Genomic DNA, 23,709 nt, shown 5'->3' with positions numbered 1-23,709 from the left:
TAATGAGCTATCATCTAAAGCGGACGTCATAGGTTGAAACGCACTAAAAAAAAAACTTTGAAATTCATTTTCGGATCTGTTTGGATATTGCTTATTATTGAAAACTGAAAACTGAAAACACTGTTGTAAAATAATTTTTAAATGTGTGAATAGGACCATGAAACCAATTTTTAATAAAAATTTTGCTAAAAAGAGATTTATAAGTTCCGTAAACAGTACACGAGACCCAAGTTTAGACACAAACGCTAGATGCGTTGCCATCCAAACGCACACTTCATTAGATAGTGTGATTTTATTTATTTAATGGGCGAGATCTAGTAGCAAGCCCAGTAGATCGGATCCAAAGTCCAAGTATTTACGACCAAATCCAACTTAATTTGTTCAACAAATCTCTCCGTAAATCCCACATTCCAATCCTACAAGGCTACACCCAACCACCACTGGCTCTCTCAGTTTTACCGCGAACATTTCACACGCGCTCTCAACGCAAATGGGACTTCCCTTCCAGCTCTTGAATAAAATAAAATAAAAAGCAGTTAAGGGTTTTGAACCAAAGAGGCTCGGAAGACAGGTTCGGAGAGTAGTAGAGAGAGAGACTAGAGGAGGCTAGAGCTTTGGTAAAGACAGAGTATAAAGCAGAGTGATGAGTTAAGAGTAGCCACTTTTTCTTTTGTAGAGAGAAAGAAATAAAAAAGAGAGAAAGCAAAAAAAGAAAGGGTCATGGAGAATGTGAATATGTGTGACGAAAATTGCTAGCAAAGAAAACCACTGCAAAACAGTTACACGCCACCAACAACAACGAAAAACCAACACCATCACCATCACCATCACCACCACCACCAACACCAACAAGCAAGTTTTCATCTCTCTCTCTCTCTCTCTCTCTCTCTCTCTCTTCCAAGATCTTCATGCTTGCTTTCTAGCTAAATTCATAACCAAACAAAGGTGGTGGTGATGATGATGATGGCGGAGGGGACATTGTCGTTTTCGGTGGCGGAAGTGGTGGAGGATGTGCTTCAGCAGCACGGGACTCGCCTCAGAGATCTTGATTTGGCTTCTAGAAAAGCTGAGGAAGCTGGTAACTTTTTTTTTTTTTGGGTTAAATTTATCTCAGCAACCAAACAGAGAATTGTGTTTTTGATAATGATGATGATGATTTTGTGTGTGTAGCGTCGAGAAGGAACGAAGCGGCGGGGTGGCTGAGAAAGATGGTAGGTGTAGTGGCGGCGAAAGATTTGCCGGCGGAGCCGTCAGAGGAAGAGTTTAGGCTTGGATTAAGAAGTGGTATTATTCTCTGCAATGTTCTCAATAAGGTTCATCCTGGAGCTGTGCCCAAGGTTATACACTCAGTCAACGCTTCACAACCTCACTTTCATTCTCTCTTTCTTTTTTCTTTTTCTTCTTTTTCCAAATTGAAATGAATGTTTGAGCTTTGTGAATTGTTTTTGGTTTTAGGTGGTGGAGAGTCCTTGTGATTCTGCTCTGATCCCCGATGGAGCCGCGTTATCGGCATTTCAGTACTTTGAGAATGTGAGGAATTTTCTAGTAGCTGTGCAGGAACTGGGAATTCCCACTTTTGAGGCATCTGATCTGGAACAAGTATGTGTTTTTGTATCTTGGTGGAAGTTAATTTGTGTTGCTTTTTAGCTAGAATGGAATTTTGTAGATAAGATTAGTTAATGAGCTGTGGTTCAAATTGCAATTCAGTGAGCTTGTGGGTTCAAAACTCATTAGTCAATGAGCTTTGATTCGATTTGCACTTTGTCTGGAGGGTGAGGTTGCAGATTCAAGACCCATTGGAAATAATCATACCACTCTAATTTGGATTGATTGACCAAAAAAAGAGAGTTAAAGTTAAGTAGATGAGTGTGTAACTTGCTAATACAAAAAGGGTTTAATTTTTTTTTTTTTAATATTATATGTTTATTGAGTTTTCAGGGAGGGAAATCTGCAAGGGTTGTGAATTGTGTTTTGGCGGTAAAATCCTACAGTGAATGGAAACAGACTGGGGGAAATGGAGTATGGAAATTTGGTGGAAATGTGAAACCAATGGTGTCAGCCAAGTCTTTTGTGAGGAAAAATTCAGAGCCGTTCACGAATTCCTTGTCGAGGAACTCATCAATGGGTGAAAAATCCTTGAATGTGCTGTCCTCTGAGATTGACTCTAATAAAATGGTTGGTAAGCTTAACTTTTACTAGACTTCTTTATGCATTCGCTTTGTCTGGTTGATTAAAGAAAGATGAACTTTTGTTGATTCATTCATGTTATTACTTGCAGCCTACCAATGGTTCCTTGAGTATGCTTGTTCGTGCAGTTCTGTTAGATAAGAAGCCCGAAGAAGTTCCATCGGTAATCTACTCTCCCCTCTTAAATTGATGAACTTAATTAAGAACAATTTGCTGATCAAACTGGGGTTAGTACATCTGGTATCATTCACCATAGTGGTGCAACTATGTGATGTGCGCGAATGATGAAACATACTATTGATAGACATTTGGTGAAGTTCTGCCTTATATTTATTCCATTCAATTACAATACTTGAAAAAAAAAATGTGCACTGAGGCTTCTTGATTGGATTGAACTTGATCAAGCCAATTGCCCTTTTCAACTAGTGAGGTGAATACAAAATTGCAAATACTATTATTACTGATACAATCACCGCTTTGAGAGTGCTTTAACTTTTACTCGTACTATTATTGATACTATTGCTACTACTTATTTTTGACTTGTATTGCTCCTCTGCATGAAACAGCTGGTCGAATCCGTGCTAAGCAAGGTAGTGGAGGAGTTTGAGCATCGCATTGCAAGCCAACTTGAGCTGGTATGTTTACTTTGCCCGGTCATTTTTGTGGGCCAAGATTGTTTTCACTAATCCAGTATGGATTGGTGACCAGTTATGCATTTTCATGTATTCTGAGACTCAACATAAGACTTGATTGATGCATATTCCAAATGATTAAACATGGTTTTTGGATCCTAGATGAGTTTCTATTTTTTTTTTTTTAAATCTATTGGTCTACCTATCTGGCTGGTTATTTATTCATTCGCTTATGATCATAGATGAAAACACCTCCGAAAGATATGGCTGTTTCCCATGGCAACAGAGCTCTTTTGAAATTTACTTCTGCCGATAAAAAGGTAATATGTTGTACTTTACCTTAACATGCACCTATTAATAAAGACTAGTGATCAATAAAAAGAAGCATGTCTTCAATGTCAGAGCATATGATTGGAATATAACTTGGGTTCCTAACATTTTCTTTTTCTGTTGGTGCAATATTTTAGACTGAAGACAAAAATGAAAAGTTGATAAAGAAAGAGGAATTTGCCCATAAAACAAGCATTTCTAATGAGAAATCAAAAGGCCAGCTCATGAAACAGCAAATGATCTTTGATCAACAGCAAAGAGACATTCAAGTAAGGACAGTACTGATGTATTCTCCATTATTTTTTCTCCTGAACGTGTATACTCCATATTTTTGCCTTTCTGTTTCTTTAACAGCTTAGTGCATTAATGCTAATGTTATATGTTTGTAGGAACTAAAGCATACACTTCACACTACAAAAGCTGGTATGAACTTTATGCAAATGAAGTTCCATGAGGAGTTTCACAATCTTGGTAGGATTCAGGAAGTTATTTGTTCTTTTTCTATTTCTATTTTCTTCTCTTTTTTAGGGGTTTTGGGATGAAAATAATTTTTTTGTCTCATTTGAGTTTGTTCATTTCTTTGTAGGTATACACATTCATGGCCTAGCTCATGCTGCTTCTGGGTATCATAGAGTTCTTGAGGAAAATCGCAAGCTGTACAATCAAGTGCAGGATCTCAAGGGTAAGAAGATCAATGGGGTCTTGCTTGTGGTAGAGGGAAAAAAAAAATCACTAAGTGCCTAAAGCTTAAGTCCTCAAAATGGATTAATATATATTATATATTTTTTTCATTTGATCAGGAAGTATCCGGGTTTATTGTCGAGTGAGACCCTTCTTGTCTGGACAATCAAATCATTTTAGCGCCGTGGATCATATAGAAGAAGGAATTATCACTATGAATACTCCATCAAGGCATGGAAAAGGCCAGAGGTCCTTTAGCTTCAACAAGGTCTTTGGGCCATCTGCAAGTCAAGGTCAGCAAGGTTTTCATTTAGAAAATTTTCAGATTCTTTGATCTTAACATTATTCTTACGCTTCTATTCCTAATGTATTGCAGAGGAGGTCTTCTCTGATATGCAGCCTTTGATTCGGTCTGTTCTTGATGGTTACAATGTTTGCATATTTGCATATGGTCAAACAGGATCTGGAAAGACTTTCACTATGGTAGTAAACATTTAGATTTATCTCTGAATATGATATAACATGTACAATGATGTTTATTTTGAAAAACTACATAAATGTGGCTAATTTTTGTTGTTTACATGTCTAGAGTGGACCCAGAGAGCTTACGGAAAAAAGCCAAGGAGTAAATTATAGGGCATTGAGTGATTTGTTTCAAATAGCAAATCAAAGAAAGGACACTTTTAGTTACGATGTTTCTGTTCAGATGATTGAGATCTATAATGAGCAAGTTAGGGATCTCCTTGTTATTGATGGAACTAACAGAAGATATCCTTTACAAGTTATTTGGTTCTTTTACTGATTTAGGTCATTTTATATTATATTTTTGTCAAATAGGATTAAGAATGACATTATATGTCTATTTTCAGAATTTCATTCAATTTTATGAATTTTGATTCTGTTCCACTCTTCCCCCACTTACTCCCCATCAAAAGGTTTTCCTTAATTTTTAACACGTTAGAAATTCGAAATAGTTCTCATAGAGGGCATAGTGTACCAGATGCGAATGTTGTTCCAGTATCATCGACATTTGATGTTATTGATCTAATGAACCTTGGACAAAAGAATCGTGCAGTAGGTGCAACAGCCCTAAATGACCGTAGTAGTCGCTCACATAGGTATGAATGTAATTGTCTATATAAATCAGTGGATGTATCTATGATAGTATCCTTATTTAAGTTGATGTTTACTTTGTTATTTTAAATTATCAATTTGCAGTTGCTTGACGGTTCATGTTCAAGGAAGAGACTTGACATCTGGAGCTATTCTTCGTGGCTGTATGCATCTGGTTGATTTAGCAGGAAGTGAGAGGGTAGATAAATCTGAGGTGACAGGAGATAGATTGAAAGAGGCACAACACATTAACAGATCTTTGTCAGCTTTGGGTGACGTGATAGCTTCCCTTGCACAAAAGAATCCACATGTTCCTTATAGAAATAGCAAACTTACACAACTGCTCCAAGATTCACTTGGTGAGGTTAAACTAACACAAAATTTCAAATTGGAATGTGGAAACCATAGTCTCTCTTTATGTTCTTCATTCTTGGAAAGATTCTTACTATACTTTTGGGGTTGTAATTATACTTTTAGGAGGGCAGGCCAAGACGCTGATGTTTGTTCACATAAGCCCTGAGCCTGATGCTATTGGAGAATCAATCAGTACGCTTAAATTTGCAGAGCGAGTTGCCACTGTTGAACTTGGTGCTGCCAAAGTAAACAAAGATAGCACAGATGTCAAGGAGCTCAAAGAACAGGTTCTTACTTTGTCACCTGTAAAGTTCTCTTCAAGTAATTTTAAGGGCCTTGTCCATTTGTTGTGTTCTATTAAACTTTCAATTTTTTCTTCAGATTGCAAGCCTGAAGGCTGCATTGGCAAGAAAAGAGGGGGAACCGGAGCATATTCAAACTTCCATATCTGGAAGCTCTGAAAAATACAGGACAAAAGCTAGTGAGATATCACCTTTTCAATCTAAACAGAAGGATGCAGGTTTATTCGAAGACCACAATAGCTGCCGGAAACCAATGGGTGACGTAGGCAATATGGAGGTAAATAAAGTTCCCTGATAATGACTATACTTCTCACCTGTTAAATTTCGCCTTTCTATTGCTTGATAGTATGCATTTAGATCAGATTGTCTCTTAACAAATTTGTTATCTTGTTCTGTTTCCTTATAACAAAAAATTCGGTTTAGTTTTATGAACTTTAATCTGAAATTGGATGGAATGATTCTGCAGCTTCGTAGCAATTCTGCCTCGAGGCAAAAGACACAAAGCTTTGATCTTGATGAGCTATTAGCAAATTCACCTCCCTGGCCTCCGGTGAATGGTCATGGCCAGAACTACAGGGAGGATGATAGAGAAATGGGCTCGGGTGAGTGGGTTGATAAGGTCATGGTAAACAAGCATGATGTAAGCAGAGTTGAGAACCCTTTAGGAAGTTGGGCAGCAGATAATGGGGACTTATCTGATGTATTTTACCAGAAATATCTCCCTGATTCTTCCAAAATTTATCCAGATCAATCCTATAATATGTTTATGGGAAGCAACCAGTTCAATGTCACAAGTACCGATGAAATGGATGATCTTGATGCTGCCACCAGTGATTCTTCAGAACCAGATTTGCTTTGGCAATTCAATCATTCAAAGCTTACCAGCATGACCAATGGAATTAGTGCAAAAACCAGGAAACCCAATTCAAAGCCAGCAAAGAGCCCAGAGCTAAGGTAATCCAAAGTAGATATTTTGTTAGTAGTATGCTCAATTATAAGAACTGTCTACCCAGTAACATCTTTCCTTAACAAGTTGTTGTTAACTTTTCAGCAAGAATACCAATGCTTCTCTTGGCCCTTCACCTTCAAGGAAATTAGCAAATGGGGTAGGCAATGTGCAGCGGAATGGGAGGCAGCCAGCTCCAACTGATATGAAACGTAGAGCTGGGAATAGAAAATAGAAATGTACTTACACGTTGAGAGGGTGATTTTTTTTTTTTTTTTTTTTAATTTCTTTGAATTTGTTTGAGAGGGAGAGAGGTTTTACTATATTCTTCATTTTTATTTTTTTGTTGTAATCTTATAGTTAAATGCAGCAATAATTCCAGTTGCTTGTAATTGTCTACTTGTGAGTTCAATGTGTCCTCCCTACGTGGATTGGATGACTGATGTTGTTTATAGATGGTACATTACACTATTCTTGGTTTTTAATGGAATATGAAACCCCAAAATTAGAGGCATAATACATCAACTCAAGAATTTGCATTGCATTCGTTTGAGATTATAGCTCCAAAATTGTCTGGGTCAAGTTTTTGAGGCCAACTGCTAAGATCTTTGTGCTTTAAATTCTTTTGGCAGGGGTATTTTTCACTTTTATGAAGGTATAGAAGAGCTAAACAAATTTCTTCAGCAGGGTAAAAACTTAAAACGAAGCATGTTAATCCGTCACCTAAAAAATTAATATCAAATGCTCCACATAATTTGTTTTTGCCGAATTCCAAATTTTAAATTTGTGATTCTATCTTTACTGGTCATTCAAAGGGCTATATTGGAAAGATGAATGTACAGAATATCTTTGGTTAAAATAGGAGGAGGAGAAGATTTTTGTGTTGAAAAATTTCAGCAGTAAAATCAGTTTTAGTGGAATCATTGTAAATTGATCGAAAAATTGAGTGCCTTTAATTTATATATATCTAAAAATTGAAGTGCACCATTTATAGTTACTTGTGCTCTTATTTGAGCCACGTTAGCGTAGCATTTTGGTCTATTTAGGCTATTTTGGTCTATTCGGTCTATTTCGGTCCATATGGTCCACTTTGGTCAATCCGGTGCACTTCAGTCCATTTTGATGAATTTTTTATTTTTTTGGATAAACTTCAATCTATTGCCAGAAACGAGGGAACAAACATGGTAATCTTCCTTAAAAAAAAAAAAAAAAAAAAAAAAAACAAAACAAAACGGGGGAAGATTATCCTTATTGAAACAAAAAGGCATAAAGGAATTTAAAGCTAATCTAGCAACAATATGAGATGAGAAGTTTGTGTAGGAAAATGAGCTACTTCATTGACAATCATGTCACCTTCTTAGCAGAATGTTGATAGGTTCTTAATAAAATTACATTTTTCTTATATTATTAAAGTCTTGCATTTTTTTTTCCAATTATAATCTTTAGGTCATTCAAAACGTATAGACAATGACTTATTTGTAAAGAGTACTAAAAATAAATTTCAACCACACAATACATTATTTATAAAACATATCTCCTCATATGACAATTGAATTAAAAATGCATTATATTTTCTTGAAAAAAAAAAACTTCACAAAATTTAAAACACTTTTAAATAACAAATATAGATAATTTGAGTTAGAAAGTCTAATATATTATATCGACTATATTTTGTTAGAAAATAATCGCATCATTTTAAGAAGAATTTACAACTACTATTTATAAATCTCATTTATTATTTTTATATTTCATTTAACAAAAAAAAAAGGTCAAATTTTTTGGACCCTGCATGGATGTGCGACTAGTTTTACATAAAATTGGCCTTTTCATGATCCATTACTACTTTTATTTCCTCGTTAATTCTGCATTAGGGGGTAATTAACTAAAAAGCTACTAAAAAAATAAAATTATTTTGCCAAAACCCTCTAAAGATCGGCTGTCCTTGCCCGTGACACGACACAATTCACGTGCTTTCTGCTTCCAACAAATGCCTTATATGGATCTCAACACAATTTACAAGTCCAAATCAAATGTAGGCCACAAATTACCCACTACCTCGGTCCACCACATTTTTTCTTATTATGGATGCAAAATTTTTGTGGCCATGAGCTAGTAGTAGATTTAGCAAGCAAAAATTATGAATTTTGTGTATGGAATCCCAAATATCTATACCTCATGTTAGAAGAAACCTCTCGAACCTTCACCAAGCCAGTACTTTTCAACCAGTTCTGAGATTCTTTTGAGAGAACCCAAGTTGGTACTATTTACTTATATGATTAATTTATACACAAAGTCATTCTAGCCAACAGTTAAAGCCATAATCAATTGCTTTTATTAATCTCTTGCTTCTGATCTTTTCTGGGCACAACATATAGTTTATTTGGTTCAAACTTTTATTCCCAGTTAAAGCTTTTGTCACTACAGCTAAATATGTCCAACGTTGGAATAGGTTATGATCATGGCGGGGCGTGTTATTATTCAGTGCTTGGTTTGTGTAAGCAAGCCACAGAAAATGAGATTCGCTGTGCTTATCGCAAACTTGCCATGGTAGTAACATCACAACCCCCGCCCTTTTTTTTTTTTTTAATTTTTGTTATAGTTTTATGCTATGAATTTTGTTCTCAAAAAATTTTAATTTATTTGTACGTAAATTTGAAGAAATGGCACCCAGATAGGTGGATGAAAGACCAAAAAATTGCTGGAGAAGCTAAAAGACGGTTCCAACAAATCCAAGAAGCTTATTCAGGTATATTTTTTTTAAATTAAAAAAAGAAGAAAAAAAAAAAAAAAAACACATACATTGTGTTGCCTTTGTGTACTGTTTCATTCCAATTAATATTGTTGGGGGGTATCTGATTCTGATGGACTGTGATTTTTCCAGTTTTATCAAATAAAGGAAAGAGAACAATCTATGATGCTGGATTGTTTGGTCTCCTTGGAGACGATGATGACGAGGTCAGTTTCTTCTTTTCCTTCCATCGATATTCATATACATTCATAAAGTTTTTATTTGGTTAATATTTTTTCCTTAAAATTTTTATTCCCTTAGTTTTTGGATGCTAAATTATGGATTTCTGGCAACAGGGATTTGTAGATTTCATGCAAGAAATGGTTTTGATGATGCAAAATGTGAGGCCACAGCCACAGGTACTTCATTTGGTGATTGACTTGTATTTATTTTTGAAGGTTCATATGAACTACTTCCTTGGAACAAGTACCATTGGTAATAAAAAAAATGTTTTATTTAGGGGGAAATTAATATTGTACTTTTTTTTTTTTTTGCTGAATAAATTAATATTGTACTTGGTTGTATATTTTAATAGGAAGAGAACACCATGGAGGAGCTTCAGGGGTTGTTAACGGACATGGTTAGGGAGAATGAAATGGTCAATTTTGGATTTGAGTTGAGCACGTCTCAGAGTCCTAGTAAGAGGATGCGTTTTGATTTGTAATGCTTCCTTGAATTAATTTGATCTTAAATTGACAAGGTTGTGCTAATTATTTCTCCACGGTTTTCAATTAATGGATTATATAAGTTTTCCCTTTCAATTTCTTTTGTTACTTGCAAAGCGTGATCTATCGAATGGGTCTTTATTTGGACTTTTGATTGTGCTAGGCATCACCAATAATCATTATGGTAGAGGTAGACTAAATTATGTAGCCTAAACAATCTCTTACATGGATCATTGTCCATGAATTGTCACGCAATTAATAGCAATATGAATGATTAATGATTAAGAGCGTTGTTGCTAACTGGTTACTAGTTAGCACTTTTTGGTATTTCTAACAAAGACATTTAAAATTCAAATCTCATCTCTTTTTTTCTTTTCTTTTTGGAGAAAACAAATCTCCTCTCTTTAACTATAAAATTATAAAATAAAAAATTATTAATAATTGAATGGATCTTGAGGAAAGTTAATCAGTAACCGAACTCTCTCTAAACTTGATATTAGCACAATGTTTAAGAATTGCTCATCATCAAAAGATAATGTGGGACTCACAAATATCACGAGTTAAGTGTTGGTTACATTTATATTACATCCTAAAACAATTAGTTAAGTGTTGGCTACATTTATACTATATCCTAAAACAATTAGTCAAGTTACAATTATTGAAATCACTTATATAGCACATACTGACATAGTAATCAAGCTATGTGGGACTTAGCACGCACCTTCGTAACACACACTCACATAGTCTATCAATTTTTCAACTCTCACCTCAAATGCTGATGAGCTAACCTGAATTATTACCACAACCAGAAAATCACAGAGTTATTTCTGTTCATCTTTTATAAATTTCAAAGATTAGCAAAGGTTTATCTGAAATGAAAGACTAACTTGGTGGAGTACATTGGCCTACTACTTAATTTTCATTGAGTTAAAAGACACGTATGAAAGGCAATGTAAAACATGAACAATTTATAAAGGTCTAAAACTAGAAGCAAAAGACATTTTCTTTGGGACCAAGAGGCCTTTTAAAAAATTGTGAATTTAATTATTTAACCATAATTCTAACATACTCCCTTAACAAGTGGGGTGCAACACATAGCATTTTAACATTCTAAATGACAGGTAGAGTTAAGAGTTAAGACAATAATCAAACCAAAGACCTCCAATTCTAAATCTAATACTATGAAAAGTTACCAGTTTTCTAAAAAAATTAAGAAATTAGAAACTAGTGAATTTAATCATTAAAATATAATTATAACAATAATCAATTCATTGAAACCCAAAAAAATAAATTAATAAAGCAAACTCTGCAGAAGCATCATCCAAAGCAGAGTAGGCAATATAGATATATATATATATATTTTTTTTTTTGGCAGCAAAAAAAAATTTTATTTTTATTTATTTTATTTTATTTTTAATCTAACAAGTTTTGACCCGTAAGAGGAGAGGGAAGGGGTGATTCAAACTAATCACCTCTGCTGTATGAAAGAGATCCACGGTAAGAATTGTACAAAACCAGCAGTGAATATAGCAGCCATACAAAAGGCTCTTTAACAGTAAAGCTCCCAAGCCATAGAGTTTTTTCCCCTAGTAGCATTTTGGCTTAAGATGCTACAATTAGGTAAGCAATAGTACCCTGTATCCGTATAAGGAGAGACCAAAGGGCTGAATAGGAGGACCAATTATTGCTCAATAATTTTACTGAGTACATTTTGGTTCTCATAAAGTCATAAGCAACATAACACCACAACTGTCCCATAATTTGAACAGAGCCTATTGAAAGTGAGAATGAGAGAGAGATGATGTATTCTTCTCAAGTTCAATTGCTTCATCTAAGTTGATGCTTTTTCCCTTCAAAAACTTGGGAGTGCCATTTTGCAGAGAGTTTGGGATATCTTTTCAAATCCGGGTCATCCAAATCCACATAGTTTATGCCATAGCTCGATATATAGCCATCCAATAACTCAAATAAATCCAGGAAAGCCCATACAAAATACCCTCTCGAGTTTGATCCATTCCTTCAACGAAAAAAATAAATAAATAATGAAGGCAAGGAAGAAGAAATGAAATCAATTTAGATTTTTCTTTGAAAAAAAAAAAAAGTTACACACATCTATCATATCAGATAAACAATATTTTTTTTATACATCGGTTGTTGGGGCGGGGGATTTGAACCTTGAATGTTAACATTAAAAATATTAGAAGGTGTTAGTTAAACTATAAGGCTTTTTGCATATCAAGTAAACAATTTGAATAAAGGTGTTGGACTCTTATGCAACATAATACAATTTTATTTCACATGTAAGAGGAGCCAAAAAAAATTGTTTTTAAAAATATTTGAAGTATTGAGATTTCATCTAATCAAATATTTTTTCTTAACGAAATACAAATGTTTAAGCAAAGAGTTAAAACTCAAACGGATAATTTGTACTCTATGTTGGGTTATATATTGACCCCGTTTAATTAATTCAATTAAACAAGTTGATTTATTAGATCAAATTACATGCAAATCATGGAGGCACCAATAAATCACCAAATAAACTAAGCGCAGTAGAAATTAAATTGACATGGTGATGTATTGACAAATGGGAAAAACCTCTCGTAAGGCAAAAACCCCACTGAATGATTTTTAGGTCACCATTCCCAAAAATTCATTAATAAAAAACAAACGATTACAAGTATAAGAAATCTTACTACTACCAGGCCTATCCCAAAATACCAACCTACAGTTGAACTTTTACTCTAATCCCTAATTGGATTTGATCTTGTAGAGACTTCTTCCTTTGCACGGATCCTAGTACGTGACTAACTCCTTTGCACAAATTCAAGTACATGACTAACTCCACAGCAACCCTTTGACATAGAAACACCAATGAGATCTTCAATGTTGGTGCTAGAGACTTTGCTTGGTTATAGAACCTAAAGGCGTACAAGAAACGCAACAAGATCTCTTTCTTCTGTAGGAGGAGGCTAGGGTTTCAAAAAGAAAATCTCATGAATGGGCCTTTTGAATGAGCTCTCCTATTCCAATAAGGTTGCTCTCCTAATCCTATTAGGTTTACACAAACCCATAAACATATAGCCAATAAGATTAAAATATTGCAAGCTATATCAAAAATCATGTAGCTTAATAGATCGAGAGATATTGAGCCAAGTATCGAGCTTTATTAAATCTCAATAGTTCGACAAGTATCAAGATTGGTATCGAGACATGTAGATTTAGCTTTTCTTGAGCAATTTTTTTAGTATTCTTCATGTCTTCAATGTAACCATTTGTAATGATCATCTTAAACCCACTTAGATTTACCCAAATACAAGTAAAATGCATTTTGTCATAAGATATGCCAATTACATTAAAATATGAACCTAATAGTCTATATTCATAGTTTCCTACCATAAATTATGATCTCGTGCACGCTAGAGTTTTACTAATGCTAAACTAGTCCGTGATGACTTTAAGCCATTATAGACCTTTTACATAATGGTCACATGCATAGATTGGAAGTAACAGTTCTCCATAAGTGTGGTAATAGTCCATTATAAGACCATATTCAACTCAAGTCAACCTAAATTCTTTTTGCTGAAACTTCTAAATCGTTCTTCAACCAAGACTTGAATATTCAACTCAATTCATGAAAGGCCATCTAGGTAGTGCAAAAGATTTGATTGTCACCATTATCTATAGAAAACTTACAATGCCATCATCCACAATTAGAAAAAGGACCACTACTTCAGGAAGCTTTCATATCAACCCATGGAAAGGATCAAATGTCACAAACTAAGTGCTAGCTACATCTATACTACACCCTAAAACGATGATAAGTCAAGCTAGAATTAAGACTCATCGAAATCATTTATATCATACAAATTGATATAGTAATTGAGCAATGTGGGACTCAGTGCACAATTTTGCAACATACACTCGTATAGTCTAGCAATTTTTCTTCATTCTATGTGTGCCACACATCTATGTGTATCCATTGAGAAAGAGAGAGGAGGGGGGGGGGGGGGGGGGGGGGGAGAGAGGTTAATTGGTCTTGCCAACAATGAAACATCTTGATTTTATTTAGGACTACCATTTCCAATGGTGCTTTGCAACTTAAAAAATCCTTACATTCCCTCTCAAAAATGAGTGGGTTGAGATAGCAATATGGGCCCATAGAAAACATACAATTTGGAAGAGGGGGGGGAGGGGGGATTATTCTACTAAAATCTATTGAATATAGAAGTTGAACATATGATCACATTTTTTTTTTTTTTTTTAAAGAAATACTTGTTGTAAGCGCAACACTTATTGGACTTTGCCCCCACAATGGTCATAGAAGGAATTTTAGAATCCAATTAATGGTTCTTTGCTAGGAAAGGATTGAATTAAGTATGCATACCTCAATGCATCAAGCACACCTCCAATGTATGCATGCATAAAATTCACCCTTGCAATGTCTTTCAATGTTGAATTTCTTCGCATCCGCTGACCTAACAAGACATCCCATACCAAGTTTGCCCAATTAGATATAAAACATGATGAAAAGACATTGCATGATGAGCATTACAACCCAAACCAACCTAACCCTGCCTAACCTAGCAAATGCCAACATGACAAATCATACCATTCAGAAACCACTGGTTCACCATGAAAATACTTATAATCAGATGTTGGAAAGATTCTTGATTATTTCCAGCAATGCCACAAGTATTCCGGAGGTACGTAGGGAACATGCAGCCATAGTGATTGATCATTATCATGCTTAGTCTCATGCTTAATGCAAGATAGCCAACCATTTAATGGATTAGCAAGACCAAAAAAAATTCATGATTAGAATGATTAAAAAATCCAGCTACTTGCTTGTTCGACGTGATTAATCTATTGAAACTTCATTTGGAGAAAAAAAAAGATTTGTATATGGTCAATTATCTTGCAAAGTTTTCTTGCTATCCTAGAGGGTTTCCTCCAAGATTCCACTTCCAAAGAAAAGGTCATGGAAAAAAAAGAAAAAGAAAAAAAAAAGAAAAAAAAAAAAAAAAAGAGGTGTGTGTGTGTGAGAGAGAGAGAGAGAGACCATTTTCATAAACATAAATAGAAGGGTTGCCATATTCCTGCTTGAGATATTCCAATACTGCTTGCAGACACTAGGGCATAATAGGTATTTAACATAAAAACATGATCATTAGGAAGTACTGTTGGTAAACAAAACTCACATACTAGACTATGTAGAATTTGTTTCATCTGGCACTCCAAAAAGACAACAACAAAAGTGGATGTGAAAAAAGAAGAATTAAGATACTTTAATGACGTGCAAATACGAAGTCAATGAATTTCAAACTGTTTAATTTGGGAAAGTAATAACAACAAAAATAACAATGACAATAACAATACCAATAACCATAAGAGAGAAAGAAGTGTTTAAGTACTACAAGTTTACAATTATTTATATACATTTAGCTACTACTATTTAATTGATTATGAGTTTTTTTCTATTAAGTTTCGTACAAACTATATGCCCATAAGAAGGGACTGCAACAAGTTGCTTATACTTCACCATCTTCTTTTGGATCACCTGCAAATCATGGTCATAACCTATTGAAAACTGCCATACTCTTAGTGTTACAACTGAATAACCAACTGGAAAAGAAACTAATAACAAACCATATTACCCCAAGCCTAAATTAAGCAAGATTACATAATTAAATAATATTAGTTCGACATTCCCTCTCAAATACCTTAATTTCTCTTGTTTATTTTCACCCATGAATTTTGTGTGGACCTGTCCTGACCTGAATTATAAAACAATGGCCTCCCCTTCACTAATTTTTAGAGAAGGAAACATGATGGGGCCTTTTGATCAAGAGCTAGAATTAGATAGTGAGGGAGTGAGAGAAGGGGGAAATTTAGCAATAGCTACCAAATTGTTTTCCCTTCTAAATTCCTTCTTCCTTTTCTCGAAGTTGGAAGGCCAATGCGTTGAACATCAGCGGGGATCGCTAATGATCGTGGCAACGGTCTTGATGACAGTTTCGGGACCTTAGAAATGCTTTTAACTCTCAAAGTAGTCCCTACTTTGGGTGTATCAACTAGTTTACAAGTATTTCAAGCAACTATGATTTCCAAAAATATTTACTACAAACTTTAGATGTTGTTAAAACTATATGCCTATGTCTAAAAATTCATTGGATATGTTATAAGGGTTGTAAAAAGCATGTCAATACATTGTTAGGCAGAGATTTGGCTTTAGTATTAACATTAAAAAATATATGTCGAGCAGCCCTTAAACCAAAAAAAAGGTTTAAAATGTTATGGTTATGGTTATTTTTACAAGTTGTGAGTTTCTATCCATTTTGTGGATACTGGTTGTTTTGGCATTTGGGTCTCACGTACTAGAAACCTTGGAAGCTTTCTTGGAGAAATATGTGGTATGTATTTGAAATGAATGATACTAGAGTGATGTGTGTGTGAGAGTCTTTTAATCTTTTTACTTACTCTTTTTTGAGTTTTCAGCAGTATTTGGTCATTTTTAGCATTTTAGAGAGTGACATTTTAGAGAATGAGCAACGTTATTTAGAGGGTGAGCAATGTCATTTCACTTGCATCTTTATAAGGCAAATTACAAAATACCCAATGTGGTTTGGAGATATCAACATTTTGTCCACCAATTTTCAATTCTCCAATTTAAATTTTTAATGACCTCTTAACATTTGGAACAAAATGAAACTGTTAGGGATTTCATTGGACAAATTTTGCAGTTCAAAATGCCGCTGGTTGTAGAATCCCTTAGCATTGAATTTTCTTAGTAATTATTATATATAATAGCATCAATTTTTTTGTTGCAATTATTGTTTTTGATTTGTGAATGTTATTTATCTAAAACAATTTTCTTATTTTATTTCATTCAAGATAAAACAAAATACTAACTATGGTCTGACGTGGTATTTTTTAAATGCCGAATAAATTTTTGTATTATTACTTTAATGGCCATGTCAGCATTTAGTGTGTTAATGGTGCACTTCGTTTGCCACATAGATTATTTCCATTTGTGAGATAACGGTAAGGATTAAAACCAAAACGCTTTTTCAAATATATTTTCAAAAAATGTATTTTTGCCTTGGTTTTAATGTCAACATAAAAAAAAAAGTAAAAATGTTATTGTTACAAGTTGTGAGTTCTACCAAACCCTTGGCATTCAAGACCCACTCACTCGAACCCTTGGAAGTTTTATTGGCAAAATATGTGGTATGTGTTTGAAATGTGTGACACTAGGGTGATGTGTGTGTGAGTGAATATTTCACATTTTTAACTTATTCATTTTTGAGGTTTTAGTAGTATTTGGGTCATTTTTGGCATTTTGGGGGTATTTTGTGTTAGAATAAGGTGGTCCAACATGATATTTTATGATGTCTCTATTATCAATAATTTATTATTCAAAATATCTTGTGAAATTTTTTCATATTTTTATGATCTAAAATATTGGTATATTGATATATGCCTACTTGATTTTGTCGACTAGGTTATGAATCATTTCGTTATAGTCCTTGACTTGACCATATCCATCATGATGTAGCTTATTCCTATAGGTACATTATTGGACCATGATATAAACAAACTCAATCATATGTCCAGGCAAAAAACATTGTCGAATCCGTAGTATATCTTGAACTCTCACCTCAAATGTTGACAAGCTATCCTCAATTACTGCCACAACCAGAAAATCAGAGTTATTTCTGTTCATCTTTCATAAATTACAAAGACTAGCGGAGGTTTATCTGAAATGAAAGACTCACTTTGGCCTAGTCTTAATTCATCGAGTTAAGAGACATGTATGAAAGCCAGTGTAATACACGAACAATTTTTAAAGGTCTGGTATGTGGAACTGGATAGAAATTAAATCACAGGGGGCAAAATTGACTCGGTGAAACTTGAGAGGATCATTGATTGAAAATAGTTCTCACTTTGTAATAATAATAGATAAAAGACTTACCGGTTAGCTCCATTTCTACATCCATGAAGACGTCTCTATTTTCCATCTTCAGACTGTTGGAGTTGTGTTTGACATAGATATTGGTGTAATGTAGTACCCCTATGAAGTCAAACGAACCCTTTACCAGTTTGGATTCATGATTTGTGAAGGCTGGCATTCTAGTCCCCACATTTTGCTTCATTATATTGGGATAGTCTCCAAACACCAAGGGATTGAGAAACCTGCAATACAGAGCAGGTGTACCAATGTTAAGATCAACATGAAGAGTGAGCTATAGGGAGATACTACTACTGTTAATGTGTACTAGTGTATGAGTGTGTTGTAATTGAGTATTGTAATTTTAATTGTGATTAGTAGTCATTGTAATTGTAATTCCGATTAGTAGAGCTTAGGCCAAGTGGCTATAATAAGCAAGATTAGTAATTGGCTGTTAGTTAGCTATCACTACCAAAATCTGTTACAGGTAGTTAGTAACTGAATTGTATAAATGGGATAGAGAGCCGAATACTGGAACTCATCGAAGAATAAACTAATTTACTACCAAAACTCTCTCTAAATCCATTCTAATCTTTCCCACATTTCTTGGAGGCCGGTTGTTCTAGAATTCCACTAACCATTCTTTTTACTTCTTTCATTAGTCATTACTCTTCACCTATCCATGGCAGAATCTTAACATAGTCAGACGCTTTGAATAATCAAGTCTCGAATTCAACATGAACTTCACAGGAGGAATTCTCATCTTCCTCCCAATTATTACCCACTAGTTTGGCCCACACGGAATTGTCTAAGGCAGAATTATAATGAGATGAAATGAAGTTCAACATGCAGTGACACCATGATCCAAACAAGAAATTTTAAAGAGGAAAAATGGTATCAATTCTAGGATTTATTATTTACCAGCCATAATGGAACGCATTGGCCCTTTGAGTTGCAATTGCATCTTCTTTTGTTTCTGTTAGAGCAATAAACCACCACATAGACATGCTTAGCCCTATCAATCCATGTTGTTTGTCCTACATCATAACATGTGCTTTAAAATCCATAAACATTTCCTTCACAAATAAATTCCTTTGTATATTTAGCATGAGAATGGGAAGTCAAATATTTTATCAAATAATTAAGAACTAGAAGAAAGTCTATTGGGATTCTGGAGCAAAATTCTGTATCTAAATTTCACTAGTGTAACATATATTGACAATATTCACTGATTGGTACAACAAATTTAAATGCTTAATATGGAAAATTTCGGATGATACCTGATACTTTTTCTTGTACAATCTTGCAGCTGAAGCATGTGCCAACCAGATATTATGAGCTGCTATGTATGGCTCAGATGAAGAGTTACCCCTAGAGCAGTATCCATATGCAGAACATCGCTGAGGTGGCAGAAATCCCAAGTCATAGCCTCCTAACATGAACGCATTGGGCTCATTAATAGTAGTCCAGAATGAAACCCTATCTCCAAATTCTCTGAAGCAGACCTCCGCATATTCTGTGAAGTCTCTCCTACATCCAAATATAAACAGTTTGATCATACTGATCACCCTATGCTGTCCTTGGCATGAAAAAATCTATCCTAAGCAGAAAAGACAAATTTTAACTAACAAGTGTTAAGAACTATACACTATCTTTCAAGTTTCAACTAACCCATCCTCCGTACTCATCTTCAAGTGCCTGAGGATGATCATAATTGTGTAATGTAACAAGTGGTTGGATTCGTGCAAAATCAATAGAACAAGCAATATTCAGAAACAAAAAGTTCCAAGGTGTGGTTAGCTTAGCAATTTGGGAATGCTAAGCATACTAGATTATTTATAGATTATGATATGGAAGCTTGGCTTTAACCATGGCTGACTAGTTCATTGATGAAATTGTTGTAATATTGTAAACCCCTTGGATTGATAGGCGCTCTTACATCTGATAGACAAAACATGTGCGCACAACTACTAAAAGTTTAATGGTTTTTATATAATTAATAGATCATAGTTGGGTCATCATACTTGGGATAAGTCTTGACCATGAGATGGAAAATCTATAGGCATCGAGGCCAATTTTAACATTAACCCACTTTTCATATAAATATAAATATATCTTCACAGTCATCAGTCTGCTAAATTGTTGATTTTTATAAAACCGCAAAGTGCGGATTTTGACACAAGGGCACAATTTTCTTTGGACATTTGGCACCTTGATTGTTCCTTTAATTCTTTTTCCCATTGCCTGCAGTGCAGATACTTAAAGTTATGTGAATTTGTTTTTAAACTTTAACGATTGAAAAGACTGATGACCACACCATGATAAGGAGCAGGGGTTAGTGGAATACTAAAATACAAGTCCGTCTATAGATAATTTGATATGCAACTTTGATTTATATCATACAGATAAAATTAATGACTTTTTTTTTGGCTTTCAAACCGTGAAAATACACATAAATATAATTCACAGATGTCGAAGTGTGGCAAAGATTTGCAGATCAAGGAAAGTTAACTGTTCTAAATATATTTGAAAAGGGTAAAAGAGCAATAGCAATCAAGAACATGTACTAAAATACAATCTGATATCTAAATGACTTTTGAAATACAAAATTGAATAAGTAAATACAAGTATATGCATTCTAAATTGTTCTAGAAATAAGACTGGCGCTCAACAGAAAAAGATGGAAAAGAAAAAGAAACGTAAGTGCTAAGATAAAAGAGGCTTCCAATTAAATCAACAACATAATATTGAAAACTAATGTAAAACAAACTAAACTGACCAGCATGAACATATGTATCCCAAATGCTAGGAGTCCTCCCATCTTCATTTGCTGCTCCCTTCACCTTTTTTTTATTATAAAATGGATAAGTAATTATAAGAAGAATAAATAGAACAAAGCATAATTAGGTCATACACCAGAGTATACAAACAATCCCATTTGAGTTTACTAGTTTTGAAGAGATAAGAAACAAACCTTAAGGCATAATGATTATTATTTTCTTTCCACATTAAGGTAACTTTTAAATCATTCATGATTAAATATAATATTCATATTCCGACATCTTATAAATATCCTAAATTGATACTAAAATAGTACTAGTCAATGTTTAAAGGTTGATAGCGTGAATTTTTATTTTTTATTTATTTTTTAAATATTAACCTTTCATTTATCCATGAATAATTAAGATTTTAAAAACTACTTCATGGAGTTGCTTAAAAACTTAACTCTAAAGCATCTCACATTCTCACTCATCATCATTTGCACATGGATAAATTGATAAATCGTTCATTAACTATTCAACATAAATTCTCTTCTTCTTCTTCTTCTTCTTTTTCCTTTTGATAGGCCAAAAAATGAATTGACCCCTTGTGATAAATTAATTGATTAATTAGCCAAGTTTATTAATTAATCAAATTAACATGTAAACACGTGGTAGCACAAACAAATCTCCAATAAACTAAATATGCAACGGAAAATAAATTAACACGGTGATTTGTTTACGAATAGAGAAAACCAACACAGCAAAAACCCTATCATGTGATTTTAAGGTCACCACTCCCGAGAATCCACTATTATCAAAACAAGCGATTATAAGTAAAGGAATCCTAGTACCTTATACCAACCTATAGTTGAACCCTTACCCCAATACCCAATTGGACTTATTCTATAGTGACAATCTCTCCTTGTAATGCACGGCTCCCAGTACGTGACTAACCAATTGCGTGGATCCCAGTACGCGACTTCAATCACCAACTAGAGAAAGTTGTTGGTTGCAAAGTTCTTCAGTTCATCATATGATAAAGATTGAGAAGCTCCTTGATTACAAAACTCTACGGTGCACAAATACAGTAACTTCTTCACAAGAAAGATGAACTAGGGCAAATTCTATCTCCGATCACATTTTGCTTGAACAAACTTTTGCTCAACACTTGTGCAACTTGTTCCGCCTTCGACGGCCCTTAAAATAATCTTTTATATGTTTAAGGTTGTGAGAAAAGAAAATCCAAACATACAATTACAGATTAGAGTCAAAACAGTCCTGAAAAACAGAACTTCATAAACCTCGACAGATACCTATCTGTCGAGTTACTGTTAAGCAATGGGCTTGAACAGCTCTACAGGTCTCGATAGATGCTAGCTGTCGAGTTTTAATGAACAACACTTTTCACACTTGAATCTTAGACAAATTTGCATGGCTTTAACACTTGAACTTGAAACAAGGTTTCTCAAAGTATTAAACACATCCTAGATCTACCCAAATACAACTAAAGTGCGTTTTGTCAAAGGATTAGCCAATTACATAAAATAGTGACATATGTTTCTAACAAGTGAATCACATATATCCTAACACCTTTTTTTTTTTAGGTTGAAACTTAAATAAAATACCTTAGATGCGCATATTAGGTTCTCCAATTGATTTCAAACAAATTGACCAATAAAATAAGAATAGTGTTATTTTTCCAAGAATAATTGAAGTCAAAACAACCAAGTGTTTGAATTTATTTAAGGAATCTAATGTACTAAACACAAGGTACTATATCTATGTTCTACATTTTTTCTAATTCTTCCTGTGGGTCATTGTTATTTTAGCTCAAAAAATGGACATCAGTCTTTATAGTTTATACCCAACAACAAGATTTGAGAATTTAAAACACAAAGTAGAAGCTATGCAAAGAGCTAGCATATCTTATCAAAAAAAGAAAAAGCTAGCATAGATTAACTGACCTGATAAGTTGAGGTGCCTGAACCAAAAACAAAGTCAGGTGGAAGTTTATCCCTGCTAAACTCAAGTGAGCTAGGGACTGTAGGGAATTAACACGGAATTCCCAAACCTATGAGAAACAAAAAATAGAAGAAACACACACCAAGAACAAGAGCCTCAACATTTTGCAGCTAATTGATTTTTTAGCTTTCACTCATATCATATAAACTATAAAGTCGGTTCTTCCTAGTTTTTTTTGTTGAGAGAGAGAGAGAGAGAGAGCAAAATCTCTGATCATGCCCATAATTTATTTGCGTCCACCGTCTGGACAAATTTGTCACTTTGAATAGTGCATGCACGAACATTTGCCACCACCGCTTGATTGAGCTCACCGTGCACAACAGGACAATGCCACATATAAGAATAGACGACAAAGAAAAGGGTACATTCAGAATTGGCTAAATTTTATTGCATACTCCTTATTGCACACACATTTTCCACACTCCTTTGAAATAGAGTTTTGAAAACATGATTTTTGTTAAAATTGTAAAAGGCGTAAATGTACTTTTAGTTCCTACATTTTGCATTTTTCCATTTTAGTCCCTACATTTTTTTTTTACCACTTTTAATCCCTAAACCAATTAACGCCTGACGTTTCGGTCCTTTTCGTCACCCAACTCACGACAAAAGCTGACGTGGCTGACGTGGGCATTAAAATATTATTAAAAATGCCACATCAGCATCTAATTTTTTTTTAAAAATAATTTATCAATTTTAACTAAATAAAAAAAGAAAAAACAGAATTAAAAACAATAAAATTAGATCTAAAATCATTTTGAAGAACACAAGAACATGAACACAGTAACATTATCACAAATTTTCTCTTTTTCCTATTTCTCTTCACTGTTTCAGTCTTCTCCCTTTCATTTTTCTTTCTTTCTTCCTCCTTTCTCTTAACAGACTTCATCGACAACAATAACAACGACGATGAAGATGGCAGCGGCGAAATCGAAGTTTGATCAGATTAGTGGTTGTAAGCATATTGTTTAGTCATTTTGGG

General features: G+C 34.2%; 2 protein-coding genes and 1 pseudogene across 4 annotated transcripts; 2 read left to right on the top strand and 1 right to left on the bottom strand.

The window, feature by feature from the left end:
- The first annotated feature begins 659 nt into the window (after positions 1-659).
- Positions 660-7,062, top strand: LOC115971418 (kinesin-like protein KIN-14I). The gene is made up of 19 exons (XM_031091335.1): positions 660-1,078; positions 1,171-1,337; positions 1,456-1,599; positions 1,939-2,175; positions 2,279-2,350; positions 2,754-2,822; positions 3,062-3,139; positions 3,287-3,418; positions 3,539-3,620; positions 3,736-3,831; positions 3,950-4,123; positions 4,207-4,313; positions 4,420-4,598; positions 4,787-4,948; positions 5,049-5,302; positions 5,421-5,584; positions 5,679-5,876; positions 6,066-6,553; positions 6,651-7,062. The coding sequence occupies exons 1-19, from the start codon at positions 955-957 to the stop codon at positions 6,778-6,780; spliced, it is 3,057 nt and encodes a 1,018-aa protein (XP_030947195.1). The 5' UTR covers positions 660-954; the 3' UTR covers positions 6,781-7,062.
- A 1,589-nt stretch (positions 7,063-8,651) lies between these two features.
- Positions 8,652-10,094, top strand: LOC115972209 (chaperone protein DnaJ-like). Of its 3 annotated transcripts, none has more exons than XM_031092416.1 (6): positions 8,652-8,798; positions 8,995-9,092; positions 9,204-9,291; positions 9,427-9,500; positions 9,630-9,692; positions 9,869-10,094. In XM_031092416.1, exons 2-6 carry the CDS (start codon positions 9,090-9,092, stop codon positions 9,995-9,997), a joined length of 357 nt encoding a protein of 118 aa, XP_030948276.1. In that variant the 5' UTR covers positions 8,652-8,798; positions 8,995-9,089; the 3' UTR covers positions 9,998-10,094. The 3 variants fall into 3 exon arrangements, with proteins under 3 accessions (XP_030948276.1, XP_030948275.1, XP_030948274.1); XM_031092415.1 differs by having other exon boundaries at positions 8,652-8,802; XM_031092414.1 differs by having other exon boundaries at positions 8,652-9,092.
- A 1,676-nt stretch (positions 10,095-11,770) lies between these two features.
- LOC115970490 lies at positions 11,771-23,066 on the bottom strand (annotated as a pseudogene).
- Positions 23,067-23,709: the final 643 nt, after the last annotated feature.

This window comes from Quercus lobata, chromosome 12 (genome assembly GCF_001633185.2).
Source record: "Quercus lobata isolate SW786 chromosome 12, ValleyOak3.0 Primary Assembly, whole genome shotgun sequence".
Lineage (NCBI taxonomy): Eukaryota > Viridiplantae > Streptophyta > Magnoliopsida > Fagales > Fagaceae > Quercus > Quercus lobata.
This window is presented reverse-complemented; position numbering and strand designations above follow the sequence as displayed.